This window comes from Notothenia coriiceps, unplaced genomic scaffold (genome assembly GCF_000735185.1).
Source record: "Notothenia coriiceps isolate Sejong01 unplaced genomic scaffold, NC01 NC01_scaffold00037244, whole genome shotgun sequence".
Lineage (NCBI taxonomy): Eukaryota > Metazoa > Chordata > Actinopteri > Perciformes > Nototheniidae > Notothenia > Notothenia coriiceps.
The window spans coordinates 9,169,750-9,182,312 of NW_011369945.1; the positions used below are offsets into that span (position 1 = coordinate 9,169,750).

Genomic DNA, 12,563 nt, shown 5'->3' on the forward strand with positions numbered 1-12,563 from the left:
GGCCTTAAATTCTGATTATCAAATGTAAGACTTTTTAAGACCCCGCGGGAACCCTGCAGACCACAGTAATCATGTCATTTTGCTAACCATTTCCTCTATTTATCTATCTGATGACACTAGCGGCAGCCTGTGGTGTATTGACTGGTAGGATCAGGGGTAGCTGATAGCCTTGCTCTGTTGTGTCATTATTTATGTTGAATCATATATGCAATATAGGGCTTGGCTCTTATCAAACCTTTAACATTTTAAATGTTATGACATCAGCGAAAATGAAGCTTTTTTCCATCGTGATTGTTTATATCCTGTTCCCACATGCAGCACACAAATCAGGGAAAGTTTGAAGACACAACATTTTAATAAGTCTGTAGCAGGCAGGTGAAAAAGAGTTTATGGAGTTACTTGGGTACCTTTCCTTTGGCAGATTTAGGTTTTTCAGCTTTGCCCCCCTTCCCCTTTGTCTCCTTTGGTTTAGGCATAGAATCCATCTTTTCTTTGACCATGTCCATCACCCGGGAGTCTGCAAAAACTCTGGCGATGTCAAGGCAGTTCAGTCCTGAAGGAAAATAAATTATTGTTAAGTGAATGTCACAGTGTTTAAGAGGACATATTATGCTAATTTCAAGGTTTCATATTTGTATGTTGTGTCTCTACTGGGACATGTCTCCATGCTTTAATGTTCAAAAAGCTCTTTATTCTCCTCATACTATCTGTGCTGCAGCACCTCATTTCACCCTCTGTCTGAATCCAGAGCCCAGTCTGCTCCGATTGGTTGGTTGGCCGGCTCTGTTGTGATTGGTCAACCGCTAAGATATGTCACGTACAATGTGTTAGAGCGCTATCATAGAAGTGTGTCTGCTACATAGTGATGTCACTGTGTAAACAAAGGACTCCAATAGAGGCGTTTAAGGCAGGGGGTGGTGTATGGGAGAGAAATCCCTCTGGAGGGAATTGACTATTTTACATGCACAAAAACCTATAAGACACTACATGAAAGAAAACCCCCCCAAAATAATAATAGGCCCCTTTAACTATCAAATATGTACAGCTTTCCCGAAATGTATTGTGAATATAAACACATTCAGTAAATATATCAATATGTTATTATTATATTTCAGGACCTTGACCTATTTGAAAATAGTTTAATAGTTTATTATTTTGTATTTTAGATGAACAAACCTTTCTTGTTCTCTGCATTGACATTGGCTCCCGCCTTTATGAGTAAGTCCACACACGAGGGTCGAGAGGTCTCGATGGCCCTCATTAGGGGCGTGCCTCTACCGAGGCCCCGGGCATCGACAACAGCCCCCGCCTGAACAAGAAGTAGAATTAGCTCCACTTGGCCAGCGTAAGCTGCATGGTGGAGGGGCGTCCAGAAGAACTGGTCACACACGTTCACATCCGCCCTGTCAGGAAAAGGTGTATTATTATTAAAGTGTGTTCCGAGTCACTGCACAGAGTTACACACTGAGAGAAAATCAGATTTGTGTACTTCTTTCAGTGAAGTTAAAAGTCTTATAAAGGTGTGACTAAAAACAAAGTATATATTTTTGTTTTCATTATCACAAAACAAAAACAAACAAAAAGGCAGCAAAGATTAAAAAAAAACAGGTAGTCATTAATCCCGTATTATGCTTAACTTTGGTGCATCAAAACATATGGAAATTATATGCCACCCCTAACAACATGGGGCTCAGGCCCACTGACCTGATATTATCAAGCTCTACCGATTTAGCTAGTTGGTATTGAATTATTTTGTTAATTTTGGGCAACAATGGCCAAAATGTGGCCTGCAACTTGCAGTTTAACAAAAAGGCCTCTTGTTACTTGGTTGGTTATTAACACTTGTGACCCCTACTAGCCATTAAAGGTGAGAGAAGCGGTCAATGACGGTATAAAGCAGTCAAAAAAATACTTTACTGGAGCTAACATATAAATGAGCACAAACAATATTACACTGAATTGTCTATTATAACACAAGATAAGCTGTATACACACTCAAGAATGCACCATGGATGTATAAAAACAACTGCCTACAGTGTGGCCTCCTTTGTTCGTATTAAAGTTACACAAGATGCTGTGGTGCATGAAGCCAAAATGGCCTGACAAACATATATGCATGAAAACTTGCGTTTTCCTTAAGCCTCCAACCTGAATGAAGACAGAAAACAATTTGGCTTTTATCATATTTTACAACTTTATGGAATTATTTAGATAAGGGGTATTCAATTGTTCAAACTAGGTAGTTGATTCAGCTAAAAAGTGGGCCCAAGTGACATCACGGAAGTAGTATTGCCTTCATTTTGCCTCAAAGAAAATTTGCTTGTAGAACGTTTTCCTGAGCTTGGAAATCTAAATTAAAGAAAAGAGAACAACATTTTCTCACCCCCTACTGAGTAGAAACTGTGCCACCTCGTAGTTGCCACTGGAGCAGGCGACCATCAGCGGGGTTTTGTAAAACTGATCTTGAACATCCACAGGAACCCCCTGATTTAAAGCGAGGTCCAAAGATTCCAAGTCTCTACTTTTTACACTGCAGTTGATATTGACGAAGACAGTGTCTGGCTTTTCTAGGTACCACCCAGAGTCGTTCATTATGGGATGTGCTGGCGGTTGGTCACGAGCAAATCTCCGGGTGTCTGAGCAGTTGAAGTAAGTCTCGATCATGAAATGGGGCGGGCCTCCGTCTGGTCGGCGAGGCATATGCTCCGGCGGGAGGGTGCAAATTGGCAAAGGGAGGACGAATTTACCCTTCTTACCTTTTCCTCCCTTCTCACCCTTTTTCTTTTTAGGCATATATGAGGAGAGGAGGAGTGGTTTCTTGATGTACTTGACGCCTTTGATGAAGTCATTAATGCTGATGCACCCCACTCTTCCCTTGTCATGGGCTGAGATGACTTGATGGATCTGTTCTAGATCTACTGGAGCTTTTAGTTCCTCTAACGCTGAGATAAACATCACGGTGGAAACTGTTTCTGATTTGTTCCCACAGACTTGCTGTAATTCCGTCTCGTACTCGTTGGACCAGTCGTGGAGGGTCAGGCCCCAGAGATCTGACAGGAGGCCGCCACTCGTGGATTTGTTTCCTTTCCCGTGCTGCCGCTCTGCTTTCTTTAGCTCCTTGGCTGCTGCTTTGTGACCGGCGTCTTTGGCAATCTGCCGTGGCAACAAACCCTCCAGGTTCTTCAGTTTGGGGTTACAACCTGAACATAGATCACAGTTTTAGGACAAATATGAACATATGGTAGAATTACCTGATTTCATTTAGGACTGTGTTTGCAGCTGCACATTGTACAACCCCTTTTTCTTCCTGTCAAATACTTTAACTTTACTGAAACTTTTAATTTCCTGGCTCTACAGGTATCACAACACTAATATAAGCTTAAAAATAGAAAAACAGAGAGGATTCTTGACTCTTGTTATGGCGTAAGAAGTAGTTTCCACAGAGCTATCTTTGTGTCATTAATAAAGACAGAAAAAGCTGAAGTTGAATGTATTGACATTATGATGCATATTATTGTTAGACTCTCTCACAGCACCTCTCTGTGCCAGGAACTTGCAGCAGTTAGCATTGCCGGTGGCAGCAGCGTAGTGTAGGGGAGTGCACTCCTCCATATTGACCACGCCCATGTCTGCAGAGTACGCAGACAGCACCTGAATCAACTGAGAGGCACAACAAAATACAGAGAGGCTCATCAACTCATCACCACTCATCAAGTGGTGCAGGCATGAGTCCTAATACCAGGTAATCATGAGTTGAATGATGAAGAACTTCCGGTTCCCTTGTCTCAAAGTCAACTTTTTTAACATGCTTTTGGTTACATGACTGAAATATGGTCTGTGGTTAATACATGCTTAAAAGATCCCACACACGAAATTAAATATGTCAGTAAATAAATGTCAGAAGCGTAAATATGTTTAATAAAAACTGAAGTTTCGAACAAGTGAAAAATGTAGACTTCTAAACGTCATCACGCTGAACACGGAGTCCAGTTTTAGCTTAGTGGTGGTGACGTGAAGTTATGCAACTGTGATGTAGTTTGTTTGTAGACTAACGTTAGCTTTTTATGTATGGCAATGCATTTATTCAAAAATCCGAAAAGTGGTGTTAATATGTTGGGATTATCCTGCTGAACAAAACATATTGGTATCATGAACATGTGCTTGGCAAAGGCCTATACTTTCTTCAATATTCAATCCCATTGGCTTTATTTTTGTAGCCCTTACGATTCTAAAAAAATCCTCTACACTGCACCACCCTATCCTTACCAATAGCCAACTTTCTTAACCCTTAGATGCATAAGTGGGTCTTTTTTGACCTGGTGAGGTAGTTATCTTAGAGTATCTTTGTAATTACATTTTTTTTATCATTTAATATTCCAGCTATTCCTCAAAAAACAAGTTTTGGATATCCAGGGTATATGCAGGAATCCTGAAGTCAAATGTAAGACCTTTTAAGACCTTTTTTAAGACCCTTTCCATACATTTTAAGACCTCATCGCCACTTTGAGTTTTAACCGGTTACATTGGCGACACACTTTACCTCNTTGCCTTCCTAAGACAATCGGGCAGCTTCTTGTTTCCTTCGTATGGTCTTCGTGAGGCGAAAAATGCCCGATGGCACCGATGATCACACGAAGTAAAGACGAAGATGACACGATTTGACAAGATGCCCTCACGAGTGCCTTACGAAGAGCAGAATGGACACACAAATTCAACACGATAATGAACCTTCGCAAGGTCCTTTGGTAATTTCTTGGCATTCCGGAGATTTTGCCACCACTCACAAAGTTGCTGCCGGAGCCTGAGAAACTCCACCGGCGGTCATACGATGGCTTAAGATGCCCTCACGAATGGCCCGATGTTGTTACGATCAGAGCCAAATTTGAACATTTCCTTTATCGTGTGTCCATCGGGTGTCAATTTCGGGACAGTGTGACAGGGGCTGTCGAGAAACAGTGTTGTTGACTTGGAAAAGTCTTTCTTGACCTTGGAAATGGTCCTTTAGAAATCGCTACTGAGGCTTCACTGTCTAGATACATATTTCCGAGACAGTGTCTTGGCGACCAACGGAGAAGAAATGGTGTTCCAATTTCAGGTTTTTGTGCGGAAAAATTAGTTAATGAAAGTAACTTTTTGATAACAAAACATTGTAACTTTTGACAGTGGCTTCATTAAATGAACTACTCGAAGATATTGTTACATGGTGGTCATATAAGCATTGTTGTTGGATGTAGAGTTCACAATGGAAGCCGAAGGACATATTAGACTATTCCATACAAGACACAGGGCTGCAAGATAATAAAACAAACCCTGAGTTGCAGGGTTTTACTAGTGGTGAAAGATGTACACTTGTATTCAGTGTTGGTTTAGGCTGTAGAGAAATGTTCAAGGGATGTAGGCTGCAGCTTTGTCGCGCAGTAAGACGACTCTCCTTGTCAGAATCCACCGGCCATGAACACGATTACATTTCTCCTTTAAACACCGCAGTACATCACTTTGTGGGGAGACATGGTGTAGGTTGGGGGCAGATAGCTTTTAACAGCAGGACATTGCACTATGGGCCGCCTTCTGTGCCTTCTGTCAGAAACATCCTTAAAAAGCCCCTCTCTGATCTCGCTAAAAACCTGGCAATCCTTTCATTCCCCTCATTCCGTCTCCTCTTTTGTCTACCTGGGAGAACAAGGCGCTCTCGCCACATCATGAGAGATGAAAAGAAACTCTCAGCAGCCTGAAGTATTTCCAGAATAAGAAACAAAAGCAAGACAGGTAGAGAGAGAACAGTTGGTTTACTCAGCAGTGCATACTGTAGGTGTGTGAAGGTAGATGTGTGTGTGGTGGATAAAGGGAGGGGGTGGTTTCATGTCATTTCATCATTTCCCTGCTTGCAGCAAATCCAATTACTTTTCCCTTTCCCTTCTATCTTGGAAGATAGTCTGAGTGACAGGACAGATTGGAGCAGCTACCGAGGTAACCGTGCCAGCCGCTTGATTGACATAATGCTGGCACTTCACTGCCTTGAGACACTGAGACAAGTGAGACTAGTTAGACTTCAGGGGATCTCAGAGCCAGTGAGGTGGATCAGGAGTTCACCGGCCCTGCTCCTTCCAATACATCTCTCCCACTCACAGATGATCTAATTCCCTTTTTCTGGCAACATGTGCTCTCCTCAGCTTCTGTGTGACGGCAGTGACATGCTGTATACTGCCCCTATATCTTCTATAAACCTATCTCTGTTCCCAGTATTCCACCCTCTCAATGAAATAAGCTTTTTAGCAATACATAAGCTGTATGCATTGTTTGAATCAGGATGCCCACACTATACCAAGCAATATATACGAAAGTTCTAACCTCAAATAAAACAACAATTTTATGAACATATATCCACTCATTTACCAACATTTCTTGTATAATAAGTATCACTATTAGATGTTCTGATTTATAAAGAATTACGCTTTTATATTTGTTATCTGGTACATTTGAAGATGAAAAGGATATTTTTGACCTATTTGTAAGCTTTATTTCATTTGTCCATCCATGAACTTGTTCAAATTACAACAACATTTTTTTTATTACATAAAGCGCAAAACAAAAGTAGTATTGTATACATATAAAAGCAGTTTTTGTTTATTTTAAAATACATTTTAGGGAAAAACTATCCAACGCTTATCAAAAAGAGCATTGTAGAAAATGTCAGTAAAGATAAATAGAATCTGTAAGGCCTGTAAATCATCTTACAAAGACTTCAATTGATCTGAGGCCATTGGTCCAGTAAATCAGTCCAGTTGGAAACCCTGATCTAAGCAGTCTATTTATCTGGATACAGCTCTGCAGTGAACGAGAGCTCCTTGGGTCCCTTCCTGGAGTTTGGGACATGCATGCATTGGCTCTGCAAGCTTAGCAGTAAAACTAGCTGTCAGAATGATTAAGCCTAATCAGGAAACATGGGATGGGAGGTAATTTAGCATGTGAATGCTAATTAGCACTAGCATTTAGACTGGCAGACGATGATTGAAGCAGTGCATCGGCTGCTCAGACTGCTAAAAACACCGGGCTGGTAGAGATGATTGATAATCTCAGGGTCGGGCTGCAGTCTGTTTGTGTGTGAGTGTGTGTGTGAGTGTGTGTTTGTGTGAGTGTGTGTGTGCTATATAGCTTCTACAATGCAAACTCATAATGAGCAGATGAGCACAACACCTGAGCACACTAATTCCATCTTTATCCCATTAAGTAGAAGTTAGCGGAGTAATTTCCTATTAGTTTCTCAGAATACACAACAGTTTGTCTGTCATTCATGCCTGCAGCTTGTTTCCTGAACCAGTTTCTGAAAGTTTGGCATGTGAGTGTGGACATGTGTAGGAAATAGGATATATCAATGTGTCAGTGTGTGGCCAATGTGAGAGCCTCAGTGACTACATCTTGCAGAGATAATATTACTGCTAAGCGGTGCTAATGTTTAAGTGAATTATCATCCTCACGCTCTGCAGGTCTTATAGTTTTCCTGTCCACAATCACCCCACTCTTCCCCTCTGCTCCCTCACTCATATGTCACCTTCAGATCCCCTCTCCCCCCAACGAGGTGGGCTAGTTGCCCACAAATCTGCCTCCCTAGAGAATTCCCGCCGTGTGTGTGTGTGTGTGTGTGTGTGTGTGTGTGTGTGTGTGTGTGTGTGTGTGTGTGGCGTACTGTCCTTCTCTCCTCTCCCCCTTATCTCCTCTATCCATTAGTACATTAGTGTACGTCAGCATGGGAAAAAAAGTGCTATCTCTGTTGAGCCTTTCATGAGAGAGAGAGACACAGAGAGGAAGCAAGATGGAAGAATAGATACAGAAGTGATATGATAGACTTGGAGCTCAATAGGGTGATGTTGACAGCTGGCCTATCTAACAAGACAAAGAATAGGTAATGGACAGGGCTTTTTATAAGCAATACAGTCTAGCGTATTATTTAGAAAAGTGATTGTATGACAGAAAATGAGATGCAACACATGATGTCAACAGTGCACAAGATAATAAAAAGGGAACATTTGTAGCATATTTTTCTTCAAATCAATTTGATAAATGGTCAAATGTATTTAACAATCGTGACTGTAATGGTACTGTTTTCAGTTTGTGTGTCATCATGGCAAACATTACCAGAAACTAATGGTAATGACCACAGAAACCATTTTGACTACTATTTATGTTGGTTTGTTTTTTATTTTTCACCGCACTAATGTCAAAACTGTGCAAGCTGCTGAACTTTAGAGGTGTGTAGTTGAGATCTAAATGAAGATTTAAAACGTATCAAGAGCTCAGAGATGGGACGTAGGAGGCTGGGAATCTGGGTAGGTGCCATTGCCCCCCCCTTTAAGAGGGTTTCTAGTCCAATTTGTCCGTTTAATTATAAATTTTTTAGCAACCAGTGCCTTTATTTAAGTGACAGTGTTGAAAAGGAGAGACAGAGGGATGACATGGAGCAAATGATCCCAGGCCGATTTCAAACCCACGTTCCCAGAATGTGGAGAAATCTAGACCCAGAACATGGGCCGCCAGCTCTACCAACTGAACTGTATAGAGGACAGGCATATTAGTCTTTAAAACATTTCATTTGAGATAATGTGACGTACATGGGAAATGTGTGTCTTTCATGTAAATGTAAGAACTTCTTTCTATCCCGCTGCCACACAGGAAATGAATGCATAAGTACACAAATGAACTAATGGACCGGCTTCCACATGTTTAAATGTCTCCTCTAGACTGATTTGCATTTGAATCCCCCAGGTGTTACTTATTATAGGAGGAGACAAATGGACAGAATGTCGGGGGGGAAAAAAGTGAACCCTTTCTTTCAAAGTCAGCACAGCATTAGATGAGGATGGAGCGATACAGAAATAGTCCTTTATAGAGCGCTGGCAGAGTGATCTGAATTACAACAGCAGGATCTCTGCCACCTCCGGGACGCAGGCGGATATGATACTGTTCTGAATCACTTACTAGAGGCAGCCGCTGCTAAGGTGCTTTTGTGGTTGTGGGTTCAATTCCCAGGTGGGCTATCACTTCATATGTATTACCCCCTGTGTCCTTGAGCAGGGCATTATCTCAGCAGTCTCTCCGGAGGGATATGGCTCAATGTTAATGGATGGCCGATGTGCATGGAGAGCTAGATGGATGGATTAGTGAGCTAATGAATCTTTGATAAGAGGGAAGGCTTTGTGAGTGTCAAGAGACAAAAGGAAAGATCACAGCTAAACCTATCAACTGTGAGACGGATTCAAAGCACACACAGGCCTTCAGAGGACGACTTTGGGATTGCCATTTCTGTAACTAAGTGACTAAGTGCCCCTTGGTTGTATCTCATTCTATTAGAGAGAAAGCAGCAAAATCCACAGTTTTTGGACACATCTATTACACGTTTATTTTAACCTTGCTATATATTATAATGTCATCACTTTTTTTTGTCATGAAGTACAGTGTTTATACATTTTTTCCATATGAAATTATGCTCTCATAATTGGGGGATTTAGACATGTAGGTGGTTTGGTAATTTAAATGTTTTAAACATTATTTGGAATTTACATTATCATGGAGGAACTGTATTCATGTTACTTACGTATTAGAACAATTGGGAAGTAACTTAATTGCCATTGTTGTACTACTAACAACCACCTAAAAAAAAACAGTTCCACAAAATGATTTTCCAATCCTTTCTTGTAACCTTTCCTTTTGGCTCTGATTTGGTCTCCTCCATCTCCTGAGAGTACTCCATTCTCCAGCTTGTTGCTCCCTCTGTCCTCCTCTCTGTCAGGTCTTGTACATCAGAGGTCTTTCTGTGGAAACAGCCGCCTGCTGTGGCTGCCCGTTATGTTGATTAGAGCACTGAGACTGAACAATCAAGTCAAGTTTATTTATATATAGTACATTTCACACCACAGGCTAGACTTGATGTGCTCAGAGAAAGCAACAAACAGACAGGCATAGATCACACAAGAGAAAAGCATATAAGATAAATAGGTATTACATAAAAAAACATAAAAACAAAATAAATATAAGAAAAGAATGGAAGATGCCTAAATGCCCCATCATGTTTGAAATATTCAAAAATAAATTGTTGGAAATAAATGTTAATCTAATTCATTGACATTTTCCCTGCTTATTTTAAGTTAGACATAGAGTTAAGCAACATGTTCTTTGTTAGTATACAACTCAAGAATAGACACTCAAAATCATTTTAGATAATCCTTTATTGCATAAACGACACTGGTGCCAATTTAATTTGTTGCAATATTTCCATCTGCTCCACTGTCTTCAAGGACGCTCTTCCCTCCACTGTAAATTAATTGAAATATGGCTACAGCATGAATACAGCCAATGTAAGAATATTTACGAAGAAACAACCCAGTGTTAACCCTGTAAATCCCCAAAATCCTACACACCCCTGTCCCGTCCCTCAGTCTGAATGTCCCACTGTGAGGGCATGTGCGGCCACAAGCAGACAACACACACACACACACACACACACACACACACACACACACACACACACACACACACACACACACACACACACACACACACACACACACACACACAATTGGTGCCAGCAGATCTATTCTGTATCTCTGAGTGTGTGTTTGCTGCAGAGGGGAAGAGAAAGGGCCAGCTGCAGTGTAAAGCCTTTTTCAACTGTTCCTCTAGACTGCCCCGTCTGTCCACCCATTGATACTCTAACACACTACCCTACCAAAATGCATACGCAGTCCGTCTGTCGTTTCATCAAACACACATGGCCTACGTCACATTCATTACAGTCCGTCAAGAAAATTATGCGTATTCTCTGATGTCCCAGTTGAGGAAAATGTGTGTGTGTCAACTTAGTTTAGATACCACAAAACACCATTTGCGTTTAATAAAATGGTAGATTAGAGTAGAATCATTTCTATTGTGTGGTTTATTCCACATGATAACATCAGAGGTTAACATGGATGACAAATTAAAGGAAAAGTCATTGTTGCCAGTCTTCAAATGTGATGTGAACGTCCTGGACAATCAATCACTCTAGTACATGAATAAGAATTTCACCCAGGGCTATCACATTCTCTTCTACAATAAGGGACACTTTTTTATGTTAACGATCGTTCTCATCATCAATAAATCTGCAGACTGTTGCGTTATATCTATCAAGTGTTTGGTCGATAAAATGCCATAAAATAGTGAAAAATGACCATCCCAATTTGTCAAAATCCTTGTCAAAGATTATACAAATATCAGAAATGTTTTGGAATTACCTATCTGTTGATCAAACTAATCGATATATTGACTAATCATTGCAGTTAGTCTTAAAGTATCCCTTAATCTGTGTCATCAGTTTTCTTTAAACCAGTTTTGTCTTTAAGTCCAACTGAAGCCAAACATGTCAGCCAGACACATGTATATCAGTCTATGTCTCAGCACCATACGTTGATGAGAGATACTCAGAGTTGTTGGGGTCGAGGAGATGTAATGAACAGGAAAATAAGAAGTTGAGTGTCAGAGAGCCGGAGCAGAGTCCTTGATGATGTTTATGATATTGATTGGCTGCTCTCCAGAAGCTTTCTGATTTGGAGATTTGTGAACGTTGTGATTGCAGCAAGTACATCTCATGTCTCGAGTGGCCTCTGCAATCACGGGCAATGACCCTTTACTGCATGTACACTCTCTCACACACACAAATACACACACATGCGTACTTAACTAAAGTGTTGGTGTGTAGAATTTGGCCGCATCTGTGGTTTCAAAGATCAGTCCATCTTCTTTATGGATCTTCTGTTGTTTTACGTCCAGGATTACATGTCATCAGACTGCATTCCCTGCTACTTATATAAACCACTGTTGATTATTTGCCAAACCCAAGGGTGCTATTAGGCACAATTAACATTCTGAGTACACTTAGTGGAATAATATTTTTTGCCCTACTCGCCTTTAATTTCTGGTGTTTTGAAATGTTAACATATTTGCAGTAATGTAATGTAGTGAAGTACATTCACTCAAGTAATGTACTTAAGTATGATTTGGAGGTAATGTACTTTATTCTTCTACTACACTACAATTTTGGAAGCCAATGTTGTACTTTTTACTCCACAATTTTTCTTTTACAAAATGAGTCACTGTTTACTTTAGAGATTCTGATTATGAGCTAATACAACACTACGACAATTAACTATGATATATAATCATAGGTTAATATGCAATAATCAGCAGCATATCAAATAATTAAAAGTAGCTCCACCTTTACCAGTATTGATAAAAATAATCCAGTAATTTAATATGATTCTGCAGGTACTTTTACTTTTGGTACTTGAGTGTATTTTATGCCAATACTTTTGTACTTGTACAATGCAGGACGGCGTATATTTACACTCTAGTCTAGTATTTCTACTTTTACTTAAAGGTCCCATGTCATGCTTTTCCGGTTATTACCCGTCCCCTTGTGTGTTATGAAGGTTTTTCTGCATGTAAATGGTCTGCAGAGTCATAAGCCCTCAAAGTACACCCGGTAGCGAGTAGGGATGCCAGCGATTATTCGTATTTTCCAATATTCGTTATAG

The 12,563-nt window shown here is 40.5% G+C and overlaps 1 protein-coding gene across 1 annotated transcript in view; it reads right to left on the bottom strand.

Annotated features, from left to right (window-relative positions):
* Positions 1-388: 388 nt before the first annotated feature.
* ankef1a (ankyrin repeat and EF-hand domain containing 1a) overlaps positions 389-12,563 on the bottom strand; it is a 56,938-nt gene continuing 44,763 nt past the window's right edge. Inside the window, exons 6-9 of the mRNA XM_010793462.1 lie at positions 3,537-3,660; positions 2,384-3,200; positions 1,177-1,403; positions 389-553 (exon numbers count right to left, since the gene is read on the bottom strand). Of these exons, the coding sequence (XP_010791764.1) occupies positions 396-553; positions 1,177-1,403; positions 2,384-3,200; positions 3,537-3,660 (1,326 nt within the window). The 3' untranslated portion in view covers positions 389-395. The remainder of the gene's footprint in view (positions 554-1,176; positions 1,404-2,383; positions 3,201-3,536; positions 3,661-12,563) is intronic.